Source organism: Erithacus rubecula (genome assembly GCF_903797595.1).
Source record: "Erithacus rubecula genome assembly, chromosome: 1".
Lineage (NCBI taxonomy): Eukaryota > Metazoa > Chordata > Aves > Passeriformes > Muscicapidae > Erithacus > Erithacus rubecula.
This window is the reverse complement of record NC_136658.1, coordinates 28,167,093-28,191,021: the sequence shown is the minus strand read 5'-3', so window position 1 is coordinate 28,191,021 and position 23,929 is coordinate 28,167,093. Positions and strand designations below refer to the sequence as shown.

The following is a 23,929-nucleotide window of genomic DNA, read 5'->3' as shown; positions in this document are numbered from 1 at the left end:
GCCCATCTTCATCACCACTAGACCTTCAGAGTAAACTGCACCTTCTCCAGGATTGTTGCTTCAACAGAGCCACACCTGTCACTCCAGGAGGACTGCAGCCACCATTTAATCAGACTGCTACCAACACCCTGACTGACGAGGTGTCAGTCAGTGACGAGGCTGTATTCTGACTCTGTCAGCGTTTTTGGTTTTTTGTTTTACTGTATCTTCATTTTCATTTTCCTAGCAAAAGAACTGTTATCCCATATCTTTGCCTGAGAGCTCCTTAATTTCAAAACTATAATAATTTAGAGGGAGGGGGCTGGCATTTTCCATTTCAAAAAGGACTCCTGACTTCCTTAGTAGGTGCCTGTCTTTCAAACCAAGACACTGTGACATGTCCCACATGCCACACATCATACACCATCGTGTGCCTGACATACCCAGCATGCAGCCAGGGCTGCACCATCCCTCCCTGCTGTCACTTCTCTAAAACAGTAACTGCTGGCAGCAAACAAATACCGAATTTAGCAACTGACACACCTTGTTGATCAGTTTCTGTGGCACACCTACTCAGTTTCCTCAGTGCCACACCCTTTTCATTCACAATGTTGTATCAGCTGTATATTTCACATTTTCCTGTGAATCTCTCCTTCACCTGACTTTCAGAACCTCTAGACACAAAACACACACACTGCACACCAGGGGAACAACACTTGTGTTCCTCAATAACCTGTGTTGCACTCCCAGCTTTGCAAATATGGGATACTGCCACTGGTCATTCCCAAACACCCATTCTACCAGGAATGTCCCCATTCAACCTGCTTTCTTCCACCTCTTCAGCATGTGGCAGTGCTGTCCTACCCATCTCAGTTCTCTCACCTGAATGACAGTTTGTTCATTTTGTTCTGCAAACATCTGTGTCCTACTCCCCAAATCACCTCACACGTGATTCAGGCAGCTCTTCTGAAAATTATATGTTTAATGAGTATGAGGCAAGGGTATCTCACAGATGTTGTCAGAGGCCAAAATCTCTATTTATCAGATATCATCCAATTCTCTCCTGTCTATTTGGTTTGCTTGCCAAGACTTCTGGCTTCTCATAGCTGCAAGCCAGAGACCACTTCCAATTTCCAGGTTCCCCTCCTTCTGACTCTGTACAACAGTATAAGAAAAAATACACTATCAGTCACTTAAAAGCCAACTTGAAAGTACAACTTGAGAACAGGAGACAATCGTAGCATAGGCAAGTACCAGCAAGGTAAACTAGTAATAGATAATAGATACAGATAAGGAACACCAAAATGATAGATAGTATTTTTGTTGTTTTGGCAGTAGCAAAATATTACTTACTTTGATGGAATTACTACGCTCTGAAGCCTTCTAGAACAGAGTTCCCATGTGCAGGAAGTTTGCACTTTCAAAAGTTGTAATTTCAGACTGTGAGGTGCACAGGGTTTATTTACACAAAGAATTTGTTAACAAAGAGCTACTGTGGTATCCCTGCTCTGCTGAAGATTGTGCAACAACTGCACGTTGCCCAGCATGCACACGTATTTCAGAGTAAGAATTCTTGTGGATTCCTGCATGCTGGTTTTAAGACAGCATAATGCAAAGAGGAAAGAAAAATATCTGCATTAGGATTTATATAACTACACTGACACAGTTATAGCAGAATATTTTTTCTTTTATATTTCAATAAACAGCCAAGGCAGGTGCCTCTGCTGCTCAAACACAGCAGTTTGTGGAAAGAGGAGAATTACACAGCTGGGGAATTCAGGAATGTAGATTTTTGGCCATACAAATGCATGTTTGGTTATAAGACATCTGAGAGGAAGTCATTCTACAAGTGCAGGAAAAACACTCGTCATGGTAACAGTAAGATATTTGATCTCAAACCATTTGGGACACTTCAGCTGGATCTTATGATTATCAGTAACAATTTATTCCGCAAACTACCACTTACCTTTGTAGCTCTCTCTCATGCAAAATGTAGCCTTGTATCCTTTTTATTACTGTTCGTTGAGCTGCTGGAATTGTAATATGTTGAACTTTGTCACAGGTTGGATACCATATATCTCTAGAACATTTTCCCATCATCTAGAAACCTGAGTTTGGAAAGAGTCATGAGTGTCTTTCGCCCTTTCTTGGAAATGTAGAACAGAAGAAATGGTCAATTTATTACTTATGATTTGCTCACCTAGGATGTGCCTACTGCTGCAGAAGCTTTTGAGTTATTTTTTTTTAGAGTTGCATGTAGATGTTATCATTCCCAAGAATTAGGCAAGACTTTTTTTTTTTTTTTTTTTTTTTTTTTTGCCAGTGAAGACAAGGTCTCTCCTGTTATCCATAAATCTATTCTAAATCTATTCTCAGGACAAAATTCTTACACAAGAATGATATTGGACAGTGCCCTCAGTGTCAGTGTTCCAGAATACAATGCTTCACCCTTTAGGGAAGAATTCTAATTGTAGCATCAAGAAGAAATGGATGCCTCTGAACACTAACAAGTCCTGGCACCTTTCTTTTGAGATTTTTCCCATGCACTCTGTAATGCATAATGTAAGGACTGGTCCAAAGCCTTAATGTATGCAAAATCTGATTTCACGGTTGATTCCATGAAACATCTTTTGTCACTGAGTTCACTACAACTGCAAACCAGCTGTTTAGTCCTGAAGCCAAAGCCTGCAGGATATTATCCCATTATTCACATTGTAAAGTTTCATATACTGTCTCTGGTTGGGTGTATGACCTTGTGATGGAAAGTCCAGCCTGCAAATGTTGCTAAGCCTAATTATTTATACTCATTTTCCTGTGTGCTGACTGTGTGCTCCCCTGTCTCTTCAGTAGCTACTCATTGGGTCAGCTGAGTCTTGTAGAGATGTTTCTGCTTCCCGCTTGGATGACTGAATAGTGAAAAAAAAAGAATGTATAAGGCAAGGTAAATGCCTGTGTTCACACATGAATGCTTGGATTCACATATGAACACAGATGGTCCAATGAAGGGAAACAACTTCTGGCCTGTGTTTCAACAGGAAAATGGCCGCATCTTTCTTGTTTCATACCGTGTAAAATGAGGACTATGCCAAATGGTGCAAAATCATCTTTAATTTCATACAACCCCAGCTTCTCATTGGCTCTGCTGTTACGCTAATTCCTGTTCTGAATTAACTCCTGTAAGAAAACGGAGAAACTACTGCTAACACAAAGGACTCCCAGCTAAGGGGGGTCTGCAGAAAGTTCCAGGTTTCACTGCCCCAATCCCACACCATGCCCTCTGGAATGTGACACTGGGTCTGCTGCCCATGTGCCTGGCTCCATGTGCTTCATCACGCCGAACCCACCCATGTCTGAGTAAACAAAGTCCCTTGCCCTGCACACACGGGTTTCCCGTGCCAGGAGCGGCCCTGCTCCCCCCGAGCAGCTCCAAGCCCTGCTGTGCGTCGCACCGAGTGCCGAGCTGCTCCTCTGCCCCGGTTCGGGCGGGGACAGCCCGGTGGCGACCGCCCGCCGCTGCTGCCGGCACGGACACACCGAGGGCAGCGGGGGGGGTCGGGGCGGGGGCTCGGGGAGGCTGCGGGTCCGGCGGGAGGGTCCAGCCCCGGGCTCGCCTCCGCTGCCCGCCCGCACCGAGCGCGCACCCGCATCCTCCGTGCCCGTGTGCGGGAGCGGGCGGGGCTCGGGAGTGCCCGAGGCGGGGAGCGGCGTGCGAGCGGAGGGGCTGGGGCAGCGCGGGTGGTGCCGCCCGGACAGCGCCGTTCTGGGACCTCTGGATCCCTGATGGGATGGAGATGGTCCTGGGCTGGAGATGAAGGGGCCGCCAGTGCAGAACGCGCTGGCAAGGGGAGGGCGCGACTGCCCTCTTCCTGTGCAGGCAGTGGGAAGGGAGCCAGCAGGATACTGCGGGGGAAATAATTATATTGCTGTAAATACTGGGATAAAATAACAGTGGCGTTTGCATGTGGTGGAATAGAAGGAATGTGAACCCCCCTTCTTCCCAGCATTAGAGACGAGGCTAATGCTCAGGGTACAATCCTGACAGAAGAAAAGGGCTTGCAGGGGCATTGAGAGACCTTTCCTGACAGACAGCGACTGTTTGGGGACATAAGGGAGCAGTGCATGCATCTCATTGAATAGGTAACTTTGGAGAAGGTCAGAGGCTTCTGTTATCCTTATTCTGGGCACAGTTTGAGGACTGAGAGACACAAAGAAGCCCGGGCGGGCAGAGTTGCAGGCAGAAACAAAGGGATGGATGAATAGCAGCTGGTACGTTTCAAAGACTGGTATATAACTAGCAGCTCCCAGTTCCATAAGGCAGGAGTGCATTTCTCCCAACTGAGTTGCAGTTTTGCTGCAGGGAAACAGAATTATATTGAGGAGCTGGACAGCAGGAGGAATGTGCTTTCGATGGAAACACTCATTTGAAAGGAAAGCACTTTGTCTGTATCTCTCTTCTCCGAGTCCTTGTCGTATGCCTGGCCCCTTCTCCAGCTGTTTTTCTCAGTCTACATTTTTCCTTCACCATCTTGAGAAAGTTCCTGCCTGCCTGCCTTTGTTTCCTGGTCCTTTACCTCTTTTTGACTCCTGTTTTGCCCTTTTCTGTCTCCTTCTCCATTGTCTTTTGATGAATGCTGTTGCAGTGATGACTTTGGATTTCAGTGCTTGTTGGAAAGGATCTGATGCAACCACAGGGCGGCTATATCTCGCAGGCACTTTACTGCATTAAGTCTGATAAACATCTGCCCTCCGAGCTAAAGAGCTTTCGGCAGCAGGTTAAATGTTCTCGAGTTTATCCCAGTCGTGCTAATGTTTTTCTCTTGTGTCGGGCAGTTCTGTCACCGGAGCTGATGGGAACTGGCAATCTGGGCTTTTTTTCTCTCATTCGTGGGGAGCGGTTTCTTCATTTTTCTTCATCTGACTGATGCCCCCTCTCGGAGCTAGCAAGGGTGCTCACACACCCAGCTCCGCTTGCCTGCCTTGAGCCGATGGAGCTGCTCAGGGGGCGGGCGCCTGCATCTCCAATTCTGGTCTCCCCTCGCAGGGTCCGGCGCCATGATGGGAGCAGTGCTCAGGAAGGGACCCCTCCCCTTCCCTTCCCCTGCGCCAGGTGCTCAGGGAGGAGGGGGGCAGAGGTGCCTCGCAGGGAGGCCAGAACTAGGTCAGTGTAGCTGGAAACCGCAGCTGGTGCACTGCGATGGGGGGCGGAGAGCCAGCTGTAGCCAGAGGGGGATGAGTGGATGGCGAGAGGGGGATGAGTGGATGGCGGGAGGGGGGAGGGTCTCTCCGCGAAGTTGTAGGGGCGGGACAGCGTCCTGCGGGCTGCTCGCATGGCTGCCAGCGCTCCCGCCCCGCTCCCCATCCTCCCCAGCCCCACGCTCCCGGTTCCCGCCGGGTGCTCCCCGAGCCCCTTCCCAGCGCTGCGCCTGCGAGAGGAACGGGAGACGAAGGGATGGAGATAATGCTGGAAAGGGAGACATGGACGAAAATTCTGGGCAGTGAATGAGGAACAGATGGAGAAATGTATATTTAAAAAAAAATAAAAATAAAAAAAAAAAACAAAAGAGAAGGGAAGCGTGAAAGGGAACGAACAATGACAACTGATGTTTCAGCAGCACTTGCTATTGGTTCAGTGGGGAGGAGGTCATCTGCATTCCTCACAGTGCCCAGGCAAAAGGACTCATCCCCCTTGCCAAAATCCACAGGGCAATGAAGCTGCTGCAGCCAGACGCCGCAAGCTCCATCACCAGGAGCTTCGGCCGCGCAGATGTACCTCTGCTGCCCAGAGGTCATCCTGTCACCACCCCTCGGAGGGCAGTGAAAGCCCATTTCAGTGCAGTTTGCAGCACGCTTTGTTTGACCTTCTGAGGGTTTCTACATCGACACTGCCTCCTCTGTTACAGCTCCAAAGAAATCCAGATTGCCTGAGTATAGTCCTTTTGTCGTTGCTGTACAACCAAAGCCTTATTTTCTCTAGCTCCGACTTTCTCTCCTCCTCCCTTTCCCTGTGTCGTTTCCATTTTCCCCGCCCGTCTCCCCTGCTGCCCAGTGCCAGCCTTTCCCGCACTGCCTGGTGCCTCCATCATTCCCGGGCTCACCAGCCTGATCGGAGCCGTGCTGCCTGCACAAATGCACGCTCTCCCAGCCATGCCCTGCCCATCCTCGTTTTCCAATCCCCCCTTCCTCTCTCCTCATCAGCCCCGTTACATCCTTCCTAGCCTGACGCTGGCAGCGTGTCCCCTCCCTCCTCCCCTCCCTCCCTGCTTCCCTTCCTTCCTCATCCCTCCCCCTCGTCTCCCTGCAGTGCTTCCCAGCCCTCGCTGCAGTGCAATCCATCACTCCCAGCAAGGTCCTCACGCCAGGAGAGGGGAGGGGGAAGCCTGGCTCCCTGTGAGGCTGAGGGTGGGTGGGCAGGGAGTGCAACTATCTCCTCCTTTGCTAAGAAGTGAGAAAGGCGCCCAGAATACAGACTCTTCTGGAAAACTGAGACCTCCCATCTGCTCCCAGCTATTTTATTTATTCATTTACTTATTTAGTCTCTTTGTTTTCAAAGAAAAATATGTTTCTGCCAACATTCCAGTGAGGGCGACTGAAAGGAAAACAAGGAAAGTTAGACTCAGAAAAGCTTGGTCAGATAGAAAAACCAGGAGACAGCATTGGGGTGGAGGGAAAAATAGGAAAATTGAGAGAAGGAAGGAAGGAAGGAAGGAAGGAAGGAAGGAAGGAAGGAAGGAAGGCAGAAGGAAGGAAGGAAGGAAGTAGGAAGGAAGGAAGGAAGGAAGGAAGGAGGAAGGAAGGAAGGAAGGAGAAGGGAAGGAAGGAAGGAAGGAAGGAAGGGAAGGAAGGAAGGAAGGAAGGAAGGAAGGAAGGAAGGAAGGAAGGAAGGAAGGAAGGAAGGAAGGAAGGAAGGAAGGAAGGAAGGAAGGAAGGAAGGAAGGAAGGAAGGAAGGAAGGAAGGAAGGAAGGAAGGAAGGAAGGAAGGAAGGAAGGAAGGAAGGAAGGAAGGAAGGAAGGAAGGAAGGAAGGAAGGAAGGAAGGAAGGAAGGAAGGAAGGAAGGAAGGAAGGAAGGAAGGAAGGAAGGAAGGAAGGAAGGAAGGAAGGAAGGAAGGAAGGAAGGAAGGAAGGAAGGAAGGAAGGAAGGAAGGAAGGAAGGAAGGAAGGAAGGAAGGAAGGAAGGAAGGAATGAAGGAAGGAAGGAAGGAAGGAAGGAAGGAAGGAAGGAAAGGGAAGGAAGGAAGGAAGGAAGGAAGGAAGGAAGGAGGAAGGAAGGAAGGAAGGAAGGAAGGAAGGAAGGAAGGAAGGAAGGAAGGATAGGAAGGGAAGGAAGGAAGGACACAGGAGAGGACCAGGAAGGAAGGAAGGAAGGAAGGAAGGAAGGAAAGGAAGGAAGGTAAGGCAAGAACCAAAAGGAAGGAAGGAAGGAAGGAAGGAAGGAAGGAAGAGAAGGAATGGATAGGAAGGTAGGATAGGAAGGACGGAGGAAGGGAGGGAGGGATGTGGGGTAGATTAGATGCAGGAGAAAGAAAACATAACAAAAAAAAAACCCCAAGAATGACATTGCGAGAAGAAACTGAGATGGCAGGCATGGCAAGAAAACTCAAGGAGTATATGATAATAGCCAGAGGAGCCTTGCTAAAAGAGGTTAGATTGATATGATGAAGTAACATATTATATTTTGACAAACAAACACAGTGGGTTTTGATTTGAATACAAATATTCTATACAGCTGCATGCAAATAAAATTCCAGGATTTTTTTTTTAATTCTAAGAAAAAATAACATAGTGGGTAGATAGTTGAAGTTTTCTCATTAAAAGATACATATAATATGTGTAAATAAAAATAGGGTTTTTTTCATAAAAAGATGCATATCATGGCAGCTGCATTGATGGACAGAAACAAGAAATTATTAGAATAGTACCAAATTAGATTTTTTTGCTACCAGTGTTGCCCTTTACAGCATCTTGTGAAGGTGCTGTTGATGTCAATACTGAATGGTTTACATTTGTTGCTGTTCTCATCTATTTAAAGCTGAGGTGAGCTAAAGCAGTGCAGGCCCTTTACATGTACCCATTTCACATTAGGACAGATTTTCATTAACATTACTTGCCTTGGTTTCAGTCTGACATTAAGTCAGAATAGTGACTACACCTGGGGAAGGTCACAAGGAAATTCAGATGACCTGGCTGAAGTCAGCAGTACCTGCAGGAAACACAGTGATTCATATCAATGGGATTGCAGTAATGCCCAAAATCTTTGTTCAGATTCCTGTCATGTGACTGTAGAATAAACATAAATAAATATTTAAGTCGGACTCTACAGTCCCTGTGAAGGTGTAGGAAATGGAGGGATACAAACCCAAAAGTGGTGCTTCCTAATTTCCCCACAACATAAACCTTCATCAGTCTGTCTGCTAGCATATAACATCATTTGTATTTCTTCTACTCAGTACAACTTGGTCTTCTTTCTCAAATATTTCAGAAGCAGGGTGAGGGCTGTCAATACTGACACCGAAAAGGATTTCAACAGTTTGAATATTTTGGATGTGGCCAGTTTGGAAAAAGACTTTGACAACAGATTTTTCTTAAACATTACCGAATTTAAAGCAAATGGCTTTTAAAATTGTTGCCTTTACCCCCTTCACCAACGATGTTTAAAAGCTTGCAGGGTATTCTATTTTTAAATATAACTAACATCATTTTGCTGGCTTTGGGCTGTTAGGGCAGACAGAACTACTAAAATCTGTTCCACCATGGAGGACTACTAAAAGACAATAAAATGGTATAAGAGGCTGGACTTTAAGTAAAACAGATGCTGTATTGTTTGGAAAGCTCATTTGTGACTTGATCTGTGCTGGAGCAGCCTGTGAATGTCCCTGTGCCGATGTAAGACACAGCTCTGCTTCCAGCAGTGACTTCTTCAGCCAGCTCTGGTTACTGCTCCAGGCACGATTGCTGTGCTGCAACAGGAGGATTAATCCTGCTGGCTTTGCTCCGGGGTTTGTGATGCACAGAAGAGATGGGAGAAAGGGAGAGGGAACCCATCATGTCCTTGCTGGTGTTTTACTTGTGTCTGCAGCCTCATCTGTACATGAAATTGTATCAGTGGAACTAAATATGATATTTCTATATGCTCCAGAGTCTGTATGGACACACATAACTGAGCCTGCAGGAAAGATTTATATGTTTGTTAAGCTTAAATTGTTATGCATCCCCTGAGAGAACAATTTTGGGAAAAGTTCCCTGAGAAAAGCCATATTTGAGCTCAGCTCCTTGGAGGAAGGAAAGGATGGAGGAACAGGTGAAACAGCCAGGAAGAATCAGCCAAGACAGTACAAAGGATCAGAAAGGAAGGATGTTTGTGACAGTAAGAACTACAGAAAGAGAAGGAAACCTCAAAGCACAACCAGTGAAGAAGGAAGGTCTTGACAGCTCACCATAACCACCTTGGCCATGAGAAGCCTGAATCACACAGCCAAATCACCAACCAAAGAGCAAAGAGCTCACCGATTTCCTCTTCTTGTGCTCAGTTCTTCACAATGCTGAACTGATTTGAAGGAGCTCAGTCAGTATTAATTAAAGCATGGACTACCTTAGTGTATTTTGTGATTGCAAAGCTCCCTGCCATCTAAGCACTGCCTTGTTGATTTGGAAATTAAGGGGTGAAGAATTCCTTATTTTTGTAGATGGGACAACAGAAAACATGACTATGAGTAAAAAAGAGACAAATTGTGTGTCTAGGCTCCTGTACTTGGCAGTGTTCACTCTTCCACAAAGTGATGAAGATGTGAAGCTCCCAAAATTTGAAATAGATGGATCTGGCCTTTAACTCATGTCCCTTCCCACTGATGACCTCAGCAACAGCAGTGGAACAACTGCAGGATGGTGTCAGACCTCAGGTATTAAAGGAGCTCATCAGCAGTGGGGTCCCAAGAAAATTCCTTTTGGCCCCAGTTCATGGGGCTGCACTAGAGCTGCATTATTGACTTGATGCATTCACAGATCTCACAGCAGTTCATTAATTTCTTATCACTTGGATGTAACTCAATGCCCTGTTACCATGAGGATATGTGAAGGCCAGGAAAACAAAGAGGAGAGGTAAAGGCCTCCAAGACCTTTGCAAATAGCCTGCCCCAGGATCACTTAACTGTCTGTTTAGATGCAGCAGTCTACAGGGTGAAATGCACAATGAGATTTTAATTTCCAGGAAGGCTGATTTTGTATCTCATCCAAAATATGCCACCATTACTACAGCATCCCAGATAACATAATGGGATCAGTACCAACTGGAAAGGTAGATAACTTTTTGCTGAATCACTGTAGCTGCATCTAATCTTAGGTAAACACCTACAGGCACTTGGGTCAGCACTTGAGGGAATATAAGTATGGAAGTGTTTCCTTTATGAGTCACCCACACCATTTACTGTGGCACTGATACCTGAACTTTTAGAAGAGTGTTTTATTTTGAGTCATCAGCTGCAGATCTCCCCCAGGATACCCTGTGATGGAGGACAGCAGCATGCAAAGCAGAAAACAGCAGATGCAGAGCCACATCTCTTGGAGAATGTGCTTGGACTGCAAGAGTAAAAAGGGGCGTTCGCCGGCCGGTGTGCTGCGGCTCCCTCCGGTGTCCACCGCGAGCAAGAGCAGCAGGACACCTCCAGCTATTTCTCTGCGGCTCGGCTGGTGTGTGAAATACTGAGCAGCTCCCCAGCCAGCAATTCCATCACCAGCAGCATCGCCCCCGTCCTCATCAAGCTCTCCAAATTGAGGGATTCTGCTGGCACAAGGGATCTACCCGCACCAAGCAGCCGAGGGAGAATCTCCCCCAGTTTGAAAGAAAAATTTAAAGCTCAAAAGCAGTCAGCAGAAACCTCACCCAGTTCTGGCTGTGGATCCTGTGCTCTGTGGGAGATGGTGGTACATCAGCACATTGGTAGACGAAAACATTTGGCATCAATGAAAATTTCCAAATAAATGTGTTCAAAACTCACATGGTCTTCAGGATGTTTTTGTTAGCCTGTTAAGCAGTAACAATGACAACAGAGAGGCACAGAGAAAAACAAAAGCCAAACCAAGGTGTATGGAAAATTGCCCAAACATACTGCTATGTGGACTTCCAGAAAAAGCCAAGGATCTGAGAAAATTGCTCAAACTGATGTGTGTTTATAACTTTCATCACATCATTTTGGTTGTTTAATGGCCTCCTGAGCATTTCCAATGGGCTCAGTTTTAGCCTGTCCCTGAAAGTGAGAATGGTGGTGTCTTGCTCCAGTGAAACAGAGGAATGGTGTTTGGGTTCAGTGGGCTGCCCTGGTGAGCAGGGAAATGCTTAGCTTTCCCCTCCACCTCTGCACCTCTTCTCGAGTGGTCCACCACTAGTGCATCCTCCAGGAGTCTTGGGAGGACTTCCTTCTTCGTCTTCCTTCTCGGTTTGTGTCTCTCTCATTTTCCTGCTTGGTTTTTTTTGGGTTTTTTTTTGGGGGGGGGGGGGGGGGGGGTTTTTTGTTTTTTTTTTTTGGTTTTGGGTTTTTGGTTTTTTGGTTTGGTTTGGTTTGGTTTGGTTTTTTTCCCCGTGTTCCCTGCCTTTCTCAGGCCAGAACGGGGGCGGCGCTGCAGTCCGGGCCCCGTGGCTGGTACCTGTTCCCATTCCTTGTGCTCCCCGCCCGCCACCAGCCTGGTCCAGCGGGAAGCCCCGTCCCTGTATCCCGCCGGGAAGCGCCAGCGGGGCAGCGGGGCGGTATCACGGCTGGGAAAGCAGGAGAGTGTGACGGCTGTCGCTGCCGGCCGGTGACCTCCTGCCAGCCCGTCTGCCCCCGGCCCGGCTCCATCCCGGTCCCGCTCCATCCCGGCCCCGCTCCATCCCGGTCCCGCCGGGGGGAGAGCCGCGGGCATCCCCCGGGCGCGTCCTGCGGGAGAGCGGGGTGCGGGCTCCGCAGCGTCCCCGTGCCGCAGGCAGCCAGGGAAACGGGAGAGGGCCGGAGCGCTGGGCTGGGGACAGGCAGCCGCTGAGTCGGGAAACGTGGCCAGAGGTAGCGGCCCGAGGCTGCATGGAAGGGCAGGACGAAACGGGACACCAGTGCGCAACGCAGACCCAAAAATCCATCGCTGGTGCTGGGCCATCCTGGGGGAATGGGAGGAGTCCCTTCGGAGGACAATAAACTCTGGAATGAGGGTGTGGGCTGCTGCTCCTCGCCCCCCCCCCCTCATTCCACATGCATGATGATACCATATCCTTCCATTTCGCTGGCTTCTTGGGGTTTTTTCCTTTTCTTTTTTTTTTTTTTTTTCCACTTTTCCCAGAAATTGTATTTTGAAGACAACCAAAGGGAGAACGTGTTCTGGGTGTGGCTGCATGTGATTTACCAATAGCCAAAGTGGGGGGGCGCCGAAGGGGAAAAACAGAGCGTCTGCTGAAGGGAGTGGAAGCTGAGGGCTGCAGTAAGTGATGGGGATCCTGTCTTTTCTTTCAGTGCTCCTCGAAATAGCCGAAAAGTCAAAGAGAATGGAGGGAGAGAACGTGGGGGGAACTTTTCGTTGCATGCTGAGGCTGTGTGTGGAGCAGGGCTTAGCCATCTAAGTGGGAAAAGAGATGGGGACTAGAGAAAGGAGATGGAAAGAGGAATAATGCACATGGTTTATAAGGTCAGTCTAGAATGTTTCAGAAATACCTGGAAAACTGGCCACGTGGGGAGGGAGACAGGAGGGAGGCTGGGAAGACCAAATGGTCTCGAGAGGAAAATGGGTAAAACAAACAAAGTTTCTGAGGTGTAGGGGAGGGTGTACCAGTTCCTGCCTTAGCTTTCCTCTGTTCTCTCCTCCGCTCCACAGGGATGAAGACATCTGGAACCTGTATACTGTTTTGTGTCTTAACACTCTTCTTGTCCCCAGCTGGTGAGTCCTTATGCCCAGGGAAAGGATTTCTTCCCCATCTGGGCCCCTTGGGAGTTTCCTACACAGAATAATGTGCAATGACCTAAGGACAAAGACAGAGATATCACGAGGGGTACTGAAGGGGGAAGGACTGAGCAGGATAGGCAAGGTGGATATAAGACTGTAAGGAAAAAATTAGAAACTGGAAACAGTTTCCCATCTGTGACACTCTCCAGTAAGTACAGGGGGTCACAAAAGACAGAGCTTCTACTGCAGGTATGTTATAGTAAGCAAAACATCCAGATCAGGCTGAGAAAGAGGGTTAGGTGTGCTTTGTGCTTACTCTGTGCCACCTGTGTGTGCATGATCTACAGGGCTTTCCCAGTGCTCTGCAAAATTTGTTCTGTCATAGTTGTGACACATTTGCTGCCACTAGCAGCACCTGCTGGAATGACCTCATTCCAAGCCACTCAGCTGCTGGGAGGTTTTGTAGTATTTGTACAGTTGTTTTGAGAAACCTCACCTCTGTAGTTCATACCATTTTCTGCTTTCAGTGATAGTGATTGTTGTTATTCTGTTTTGTTTCTCCATTACTTTGTTTGCTTGGACATGCTTTGGTAAAAATTCAGATCAAATTAGTGTTGTTTTTTTGGGATTTTTTTTAAATGCACCGCAACAACAAAAGAATGAAACAAGAGGGCAGCATCATACATCATAGTCAGAAGACACAGGACAGGTAGTGAAAGAATTACTTCAGTGAATGGACAGAGCTTCGTCCATGAAGGACTGTATGTAGGAGAGAGATGACTACCTATCACATTTAAAACAGGTTATTCCAATACCCTCCTTGATCCTCCCCTCATGCTGAAACCTTATTTCACTCCAAATAGCGCTTTTTTCCTTTAAAGTTGCACAACAAACAATGTAATGTTTGTGACTGTGAAGCAGGGAAGTGAAGCATCCAAGATATGAGCTTATAGGTGGGCTACAATTTGGAAGAGGAAAAAAAATTGCTGTGGTTTTTATTATGCATGAAGGAAACCTGAAAAGAGTATTTCTTACTTTTGAGTATTTTGTTTTAGCATTTCTCTTTAGGTTTATTTGTTTTAACTTGGAAAAATAACAGGAATCACCAGCTGGTCTCTCGTTGTTTCTTTTGATTTTGGGTACGTTACAGATTTGGTAAGTTAGGGCTGCAGTTCTAGACCTCAAGGATGAATTTACTGTAGCTTGGATAAGAAAGTCCAGTTGTTTATAAAGCTTATTTATTTGGTACCATAGTAAATATATATTGAAGTGATTGAAGGTGGGATAAGCAAATCACCCTTTTTGTGTCCTCACCTCCTATGCAGAGATTTCACTTCACTTATGTCCTTTTGTTTTAGAATTGGATTGGTTTTCTATTCAACCCCTAGGGAAAAACAAAATTCATAATAGCTGACTTTTCAGTGTTAGAAAGGAGGGAGGAGCCTCCCTATCTTTTCTACATGTCTCTCCAAATCCAGCACTTCTGCAATGGTTTCAGGATTTGCATCCTTCTTTTTGCACCAGGAACAAATGAGAAAATGCTCAACACCATTTTCTTCTCTACTTGTTTCAGTTAAGAGGTTAGCCAGAGCAGGGGAAGTTTTGGGCTGTATTAAATTGTGCACTTAAGTTATTATACATGTTTAGCTCTCCCTGGGTTAATTGCCAGCAGCTGAGCCCTTGCTGGCAGCTGGGTGGGGAGCAGAATATCAGGGTCCAGCAACTCGTGTAATGCTGTAGAGCAGGATTATGTAGGGGTCCCAAGAGACCCTCTGTGGTCTGCAAGTAACTGCCCTTGGAATGTGGAAGAACTATGACAAAAACTCCAGACCTGATAGTTTTTACCCACACAGGCTCCCACTAAGAGCAGAAAGCTGCAGGCTGAGGTCACAGGACGCAGTGGGATGTACTGATTTTTCGGCTGGTCATGTACACATTCCTGCAGTGCCCCAGATCACTGGCTTTTTCCTGCCAGCTCCTTCCTTCATCCCACCCCAGTTATGCAGACGTTTCCCTCGTCTGTGGCTGGCAGGAAATATTTTCCTGTTCCTGGCTGCTCTAAGGAAGCTGCTCTGTCACCCTTTGTATTTGAACAAACAAACAGTCTAGCCCAGCTTCAATTTCTTCCACATAGCATGCACAGCCAAGCCTTCATCATTCTCCTTCTCCAGTTCACCCAGAGGCTGAGAGGGGAAGGATTATCTGCTCTGTGTTCCATACCCAGGCTGGATGATTTGCCTAAGGAGCTACAAAACCTGAAGTCTGCTTTTTACTGTAGCAATGACTCAATCTGTGCCCCCAAGTGAATAATTTCCATGACTCAGTTTCCTCTTTAATAAAATAGACGTGGGGATTTTGCTCAGCCTCCAGAGAAGGGAGGCTACATGGATTTTTTTAATTTATGTTTTTTCCCAAAATTCTTGAAAAGAGTTTTCAGAAGGGCAAAGTCTGGTGGCAGATCTGGAGATATTTACTAACTTGTCCCTCTGCCTAGCCACTGACCCTGGTGGAAGCAGCAGGGATAGGATCAAGACCTGCTGTGTCCACCAGCCTCTAAACAGCAAACTCAGCCAACAGTGCAGGTTGAGGTTGAGTCGAGAGCATTTCTCCCTTCAGCAGAGGGCAGTGGTGTCGCCTGGATAGATAAACATTACCATTTCACAAAGCCTGCAGGCTATAAAAATCTGTCTTTCTTCACACCCCTCTCTTCTCCTCTTGCAGACTGGTTCCCATGGATGGTCAATGGGCAAGAACCAGAAAGTGCAACTGGTAAGTATTACAGGCATGTTAATGTGCTGAGGATTGCTCATGTGAGCCACTTGTCCCATGGAGTTACAGCCTGTTTATCAGAAAATACTGTTCTTTGTTTCCTTGCTTCTGACATTGTGAGCTTACCTTTCAGTGAAGATTAAACAAGTTCTCCAAGACAACCTGCTAAATGCCACATGCTCTTTACAAGTAATTCTTTAGTGCAGGGGTCTTGAACAGTTAGCTGAAGGGTACAAAGTCATGTTCACAGTCGAGGGTTGTGGGAGATCCACAAAAGATGGTAAGTCTTCAACCACAAGATGCTTGGGGAACTCTGCTGCTACTCAGAAAAATTCTAGGGAAAATGGTTCACAAGTGATGCCATTGGAAAAGGATATTGACTGATCTTACTGGCTGTGTTTTTGGGGCTTTATCCCTCTGGACCTTAATCCATTTTTGCCACGTGGTAAGGTAAAATGAATGCACATTTGCATCATGCTTCAGCACCCAAAAGGACTACAAAATGCTTGCTTTTTCTTCAAACCTGGAGCCCCTGGCAAAGCCTGCAGACATCTCCCAACTATGATCCTGCAATGTGTAGCATCTGGGATTTCCCAGAAAACTGTTCAGAAGCAGCCCAAAACATGTCCTCCAAGCATCCTTTCCTTCATGCTTTACTCTCCACCACTACTCCAGTTTTGCCATCAGTTGTTTTTCAAAGAAACTCATCCACTGATGAATTTCTACAGCCAGGGCTAGGTTTTGGAGTTATCTCCCTCCTTCTCTGCCATGGGTGCCTCAGGTGTCTGTCCAAGTGCTGCATGAGCCCTCAGAACCTTAATTTCAGAAGTTTTTCATCCTCATCAAGATGCCAACAGTGGCCATATCTGACAAGTCAAAATATGCATCCAAAATTCACTGAAGGTTGATATAACACAAAGAAATCCAGTCCCAGGCCAGCCACCAGAGAGGGGAATGGATTTGGGTGGGTTTGATTATGTATTTGTCTCATGATCCTATAATGGCAGGAGAGGTAGTTCAAGCTGGCTCTGGCTGGCTGTGTAAGGGACCATTAAGTAAAGACAAGCTTTTTCAAGGCCATTCTCTTTTCCAGGTGGAGTTACCCCTGACAGCAGCTCTGGTAAGCTCCAATCTCTTGGTATCTTCATGCTTCTTTTTCTTTTCACCACTCCTGTCTACACAGATGCAAAAATGACTCATTATGCCCAGAAACTCCTTGTCTCATTTTTGATGCACAGCAGAGTTCTTCCAGCACTGATGACTGGGAGTATTTTCTGTGCTCCATGCAGGAAGATGAATTTAGGGTGACTTAATGGTCTGTTCTCCAAGGAAATGCCAATCTCACTTAATCTACCAGGGCTCCCTGAAAATGTTTCCACTACAGTAAGCTATGAAATTCAAGCCTCACACATCCTTGGCTTCCAGAGAAGGTGGCAGGAATGAAGAGACTGAATGATGAGGGTGAGAAATTGGGCAGGTTCAAACTGGGGCATGGGTTGTGTGTGTGTCTGCTGACAGGGAGCAGATGTGCTTTGGTTCTCAGGAGACAGAGAAAAACCCTGAAAGTAGTAAAGCAAAGCCTGAGCATTGCTGGAGATGAGAAGTGGAAATTCTGTTATTTTGGTACTGTCTGGCCCACTGTGCCTGCACCTGTGTCACAGTGGGGCAGCAAAATGTCTGCAAAGGAAAGGGTAGATGGAGAACTTGGAAGATAAACACACAGAGCACACAGTGCATGTCCTTAGAGAGTGACAGGAGTCAGGAGTAGGACACAGAGCTGTTGGGAGTGTAGGCAATTACAACAACGGGCCATGGAGGAAAAGAGAGGCTCAAGAAGGAGCCTTCCCACTTTTTCCAACCATCTTCACCACTGCCTTGGGATGGTTTCTCTCTGCTGAAGCAGTCTCTCAAACACATCCTCCTGAGGTGGTGAAGACCAGGTAGGGCAGGGAGAGGGAGAACACATGTGGTTGATGCTATGGCTCAGAGAGAGGCAGCTGTGCATGGCTGTTTCTGGGGAGTGTGCTCTGACTGTATGGGAGCTCATCTGAGAGTGGTGTCTTGTTCTCTAGAACATCAGCTCCACAGTTTGTCCTCTGCTCTGACTCTGCTCATCAACTGGCTGCAGTATTTGTTGGGGTCAGACTGCCATGAGACAACACTGGAAGAGGAAAGTGGAAGCACAGTATTGTACCTACAAGATGTATTATCTTCATGGTTGGGATGGGATGTGAAAGCAACTGTGTTCAGTGTGTAAGGCCTGAGCCTGTAGAAGGGTAGACAGGACTTAGCATCCAGACCAAACTGGTGGTGACTGACCTACATTTAAAGGTAAAAAAGACTGAAAGTAAAGCCTTTACAGCAAACTTTGGCTTCATAATGCTTACTATTGAAGGATCAAGCAAAACTCTTCACAAAGGATGTGCCATTAGGACCCATCTTCTGCAGCATGCTATCAGCTCTAGCACACCCAGCATATTTGCAGGGGAAAGCCTGCAATTACTCTGACAAATCAGATAAAAACAACCCCATGTTCAGCATTGTCTATGAACCACATATGAGATGGCTACTAGTAAGGACTAGTAAGCAGGAGGAAAGAATGGAAGCTCAAATTAAGATGTTTCAGTACATCTCTTTTTCCAGGTGCAGCAGTCACACCACCTGGGCCTCTTCCTCCTGGTGAGTTTATTCTCAGCTGGCAGCTGCCTGTTGTGGACCTTCCTTCCCTCTCCTCACACAGTGCCTTGCACACCTGGAATCCTGCCTTCTCTGACTGCTGCTAAGCCCCACTCCCAAAATATTCATTGTCTTTAACACACATGCTTTGTCTATGCTTCTGGCTGACAATGTGGCACCTGAGCAGAAGTCCTCTGTAATTGCTCGTAAGAACTTGCACTTGGAAGTCAATTCTCTGAATTCCTTTCCAGTTCATTACTGGGTAAATTATAAAATGTACTGGTTTGCTGTGGTACAGATGGGTTACTTTATCAGAGGTAACAACAAACCAATCTCTTTTTGACCCCTTGTCATGGACATTAAAGAACCAATGGTGTTGGGATACTGTTTCTAAAAGGTGGGTGTCACTGTTCCTTATGAAGGGCAGTCATAAACTCATTTGCCTCTTGACTTGATAAAGGGTAATTACAGCAGCTAAAGAAATTTACTTGACTTTTTATGTCAGAATGTCCTTTCAATGTAATTCTGAACAGTAGTGGTAATGCTTTATGGGAAAGCTTAGGCAAATTTTTTTAGCATTGTTGACTGCATAGTTGGCATTAGACTCACTTTGGATTTGTGCCTCATGGTTTCATGTCAGTAACAATGAAATATTTTTCCACATTAGAAGTTACAATGGAAGGCTCTTGAAAGAGTTTTCCATATATTTGTTATGATTAAGCTGATTTCTAGGAAGGAATCATGATAACTAACTTTGCTACTCTCTGTCCTCCAGTTCAGTCCGACAGCGAAACATCAACAGCTTCATCAGGTTTGTTTTAAGTTTGCTGCCTGCACTCCCTCCCAGACCCACTTTCACCCACCCTGTTAGCTCATCAGAGGGGTTCTGTCTGGGCACAGAACACTGTCTCCTGAACCAGATGCAATGGGTCGATACTGTGCCACTGTCAGTGGCCAAGACCTGGCATTTCAGAGCCATATGCAAGAAAATCCACTGTAGTTAGTTACAGGGTTGATTGTCCAGAAAAGAAAGGAGCTAGATTTGTGTCCTGAAATGTGATAATTGCACATCTATTAGAAACACATCTTAAATATGCAACTAAAATTTACATTTTGTTTATGTGTGCCTGTTCCCTTTACAAAATATGCCTCCTGTATTCTGGGTGCCCAGTGGCCTTGGTTTGCATCTCACTCAACTTTCCCTTCCTTTTGTCTTGCAAAGCAAGGGGATCAGAAATGTCTGCACTATTTTCCTCTTCTCTAAACCAACCCCATCTCTCACATGAGAGCAACAAAGAGGCTGGGGTAGTTCCCTAGAAGCCTGTACCTAGTGATTAAGTTATATCTGTGCCTGAATGAGTGCACCTGGCCATGATGCTGGATTGCATCTCTGTTTTTGTGTGTGTTCTCAGACTGTCGTGAGGAAAAGTTCCCTTGCACACGCCTGTACTCTGTTCACAAGCCAGTAAAACAGTGTATCAGCTACCTCTGTGTTACAAGGTAAGAAGCCAGCAGTCCCTAAGAAAATCACTAAAACCTGCCCTGAAATGGTATGTCTGATTCAGCAATTGTTGCCTTTGAAGACTGGAGGTTTTCTCTGGGAACCTATTGATGAGATGAATCCTATCCTCAGAGCATCCTTTTAGGGTAATTATTTAAAACAGCACAATGACTACAGTCTGTGCACTGTACAGCACTAAGGAGTGTAATGTACCCTATATTGTAATCCATATTTAAGGTATTTGGTCGTTTATAGGGCCATGAAAATTATCAGAGGTATGGAGCACCTCTCCTACAAAGACAGGCTGAGAGAGCTGGGATTATTCAGTCTGGAGAAGAGAAGGCTCCAGGGAGAACTCATTGCAGCCTCCAGTACCTAAAGGGGGCTTGTAAAACAGAGGAAGAGCAACATTTTACATGAGGAAATAGTGCTATGACAAGGGGGAACAGTTTTAAACTTAAAGAAATGAGATTTATATTTGATGTCAGGAAGAAATTCTTTACTCAGAGGGTGGTGAGGCACTGGCACAGGTTGCTCAAGGAAGTTTTCATTACCCCACATTTGGGAGTGTTCAAGGCAAGGTTCAATGTGGGGCCTTGAGCAACCTGATCCAGTGGGTGACATTCCTGCCTATGGAAGTGAGTTTGGAACTAGGTCCTCTTCAAGGTCCCTTCCAACCCAAATCTTTCTATGATTCTAAGATTTCATGAAGTTTTACAAAGATTACTTTGCTATTGAGCAGCCTTATTCCAGGCTAAGAAACCACAAAAATTTAGGGTTTGCCTGCTCATTAGTGAATACATGTTTATTCCCTGAACCCCTTTTTTGTTTGTTTGTGTGCCTTCTGCTGCTGATCCTGGTGACCCCGCAGCGTGCGCCGCATGTACATAATAAACAAGGAGGTGTGCACTCGCATTGTCTGCAAGGAGAACGAGGTCATGCAAGGTGAGTGGTACCACAGGCTAGCCTAGAAGGATAGTCTGATAGACTCCAAGCTAACTAGTTGGCTTAGACCCTGACCCACATGCAGTGGCTTCCTTGGACTTTGAAAGAGTTCTAATGATGTGATAGCTCTCTATCCCTCGATCTTGATCATGGTCTAGTAGCCCCAGATACACCCTTACTCAAAGTTGTACTCCTTTGAGGTTACAGAATAAATATCAGTGTTTCTGTTAATGAATAGAAGCAGGATCCAGTCCAGACTTTTATGCAATCTTTGTTGCAGCAAAATGCAAGTGGTTTTAATATGTAATGTACATGCATAAAGCCAGAAGGAAATTCATAAAACCCTAAGGACTTGCTTTGCTTGCCTCATGTATATGAGGATTGAGCAGTTTCAACAGTTTTAGTAGATGCAGTAAAGGATGTACCTCTAACTATTCTGCTGGTGAAGAATGAAGGAAGCTTTGATTGTCTGTCAACCTGTGTGTGTCTGCTTGTCTCCAGATGAGATCTGTCGCCAGCTGGCTGGCCTTCCTCCTCGACGCCTCCGCCGCTCCGGGCAGCCCCTGCCTCTCCCTTGCAGGCAGCTCCTGGAGCAGCAGCACAGGCCTGATGCTCTGTGAGGAGAGGAAAAGGAGGAGAGAAGTCATCATCCACTACCTACAGTCCAAGACAAGTGCTTCTTGTCTGTGATTCCCCCATCATTTCCTTCCTTCTATGCCTTCCTCTCCATCCTCTTCTCCAGGTGCTGCAGTGCACAGGGTACCCTCTCTGCTAGTCTGTCATGGTAGCTGTTGTCATCCTTATAATCAATTGCTGAGGATATGGGATTCTCCCCTCTTTTCTCTCACACTCTGCCTGGCAGGCTGCTCATTTCCCAGAGGTTCTTATAAATGTGAGAGGGAGACAGAAATGGGGACAGGACAAAGTCCTCCCCAGTAGTACAGATGCCCTAAGCTGCATCTCATCTCACCTTCATGCCTAGGACTCCTGCCCTAGATTTCTTGCCTGGCATCAGCATGAGCTCAGATGTGATTGCCTGAGCCACTCCCAAGCCACTGAGTTTGTTGTGTGATAGCACATTCTCCTCCTTGTGTCTGCTGGCCTCAGGGAAGTGACAGAACTGGGAGATGAGCTGTCCTCAACCCAAGGCAGTCCTCATTGTCCCTGGGTGGCAACAGATCATTTATAACTACCTTTGGGAAGTTTTCGTATCAAGCCCACTGCCTCCCTCATGCACATCTGCTACCAAAAGGAAAAATTCTGGATTTGGTATGGAATTATATTTTTCTCAAGAAGATTATATTGAGTCAGAGTGCTGCCTCTTCTACTCATCCTCTCCTCTCCCCTGTTCTTCTCCCTCCCTTCCCACTGAAGACATCTCTTGATGCTCATTCCAGGCAAGTCCCAGAGAGGAGTAATTACAGCTGCCTCCATTCCTAAGCCCAAGAAAGCCCGTGAAGAACCTGTGTGACCTGACATTACTGAGACCTTGCAATGAATTATCTTGTCTTGGTGTCTTGTCTTGGTCTGGCTACCTCCACACTCTCCAGTTTCTGTGCCTGCTTTCAATCTCCAGTTGAGTTCCTACCTCCTGACCTGGAAGCTCCTGCACAAAGCAGAAAGGTGTTGCAAATTGGAATTGGATGTGGGAGCAGAATTATTATCTGGGACTGCTGATTATCTGAGAGCTGGGATTTTCCTGCAGAATCCCACACTGTGCTGACTTGCACAGAGCCAGGTGCTGATGGGGAAGGCAAACATATCTGTAGGGATAAGTGCTTATGCAGGCCAGCCTGGACAGAAGGACTCACTGTGGCAGCACTGGATGTCTGGTCTGCTCAAGGACTTTGTTTTCTACATATATGGAGAACATTTCCAGGTATATGGGCAGTTTTCATGATGAGACTGGGAAGGGTAAGCGGGGAAGAGCAGTCTGAATTGTATTAATCACTCCATGTGACTCTCAGTGGCATGATTCTGTGGGGCACCAGAGGATCAGCAAGTCCCTGTCTCCAGGAGCTCTGGGTTGTTCCCCAGTCACTGAAAGCCAGTTTGGTAGATTTGGCATTCACTCCCCTCACATAATAAATTCTTCTGCAGAACAGAGGCCATTCAGTCTTGCAGGAGCACTGCTCTGTTGCACGGAGCCAGGGTCACACAGTATGGGGGACAGTTTGCTGCACAGAGACTGATGTCTCAGAAAAAGAGCAAAATAATTTGTGTAGGACCATCTCACCAGGACCTGCATTTCTGCTGTGTGCAGCAAGAGCTGGTTACATCCTCTGTAGGGGAAGACACCCTGTGCAGACAGATTCCATATGAGGCCAAAATTAGCTCTAGATAGGCTAAATCCCTCTATGTTAATCCAGTGCACAGGAGAAAGAATCCCAAATCATGCAGTGACTAGAATTTTGCCCTACAAAAAGGATCACTGCACTGCTACTCAGAGGATGTTGCTCCTCTCGAGTACTCCAGGCTCGTGAGACTAGGAATGAAGGAGGGATTTCTTTGTACTGAGAGGGTGCACATTTCTGTGGAGAGGAGGGTGCTGAGAGCTTGATCTCAAAGACATTCAAGCCACTGGCAGCCACTGGCTTCCATGCTGGGATACCTGTGAAAATTGCCTGTGTGGAGGAAGGTAGGATGGAGATGGGATGTGAGATCTTGGAAATTGGACTAGGTTAAGTCTGAACTCTGTATTTAGAGGTGAATATACATTGCTATAGATACATAACTGGGTAACATAGCTACTGTACAGCATATAGAAATTTAACTTTGATGCAGGTTGGGAAGTGGTTAGAAACCTTTCTGTTGCTTGCTTTCAGCAGGGACAGGAAGAGGTGCTCCTGTCCAGGAGAACACTGTTCTAATGCTAGAGTCTATATAATCCATATTAAAAAAAATTTATTTCCTGTTATTCTTGGCAACTCTCACGTGTTTGGATTTATTTGTCTCTTGCTGTATTTTGTCCAGATTTGTGGGGAGACTTGAATCCAGATCAAATCTATAATTTGGAACCTTTTACTCCCTGCTGACCTAGTCCTCTGCTGTCACCCTCCTTTTACTCATAAATCACAGATCTTCCTGGAAACTCTTTTTTTTTTTTTTTCCTATAGAAACATAACATTTTCTCCAGCATTATTTTTAACTATGGATAGCTGTGC

General features: G+C 46.4%; 1 protein-coding gene across 1 annotated transcript; it reads left to right on the top strand.

Annotated features, from left to right (window-relative positions):
- The first annotated feature begins 11,862 nt into the window (after positions 1-11,862).
- MFAP5 (microfibril associated protein 5) lies at positions 11,863-23,692 on the top strand. Its single transcript, XM_079315963.1, has 10 exons — positions 11,863-12,149; positions 12,278-12,415; positions 12,806-12,868; positions 15,596-15,643; positions 16,737-16,763; positions 18,287-18,322; positions 19,095-19,130; positions 19,732-19,819; positions 20,692-20,765; positions 21,267-23,692. Exons 3-10 carry the CDS (start codon positions 12,808-12,810, stop codon positions 21,383-21,385), a joined length of 489 nt encoding a protein of 162 aa, XP_079172089.1. The 5' UTR covers positions 11,863-12,149; positions 12,278-12,415; positions 12,806-12,807; the 3' UTR covers positions 21,386-23,692.
- Positions 23,693-23,929: the final 237 nt, after the last annotated feature.

Coding starts and splice junctions, on each gene's coding strand:
- MFAP5 (XM_079315963.1), top strand. CDS start 12,808: ATGAAGACATCTGGAACCTGTATACTGTTTTGTGTCTTAACACTCTTC. Junction 16,764..18,286: donor TACCCCTGACAGCAGCTCTG/GTAAGCTCCAAT, acceptor CTCTTTTTCCAG/GTGCAGCAGTCACACCACCT. Junction 18,323..19,094: donor ACCTGGGCCTCTTCCTCCTG/GTGAGTTTATTC, acceptor TCTGTCCTCCAG/TTCAGTCCGACAGCGAAACA.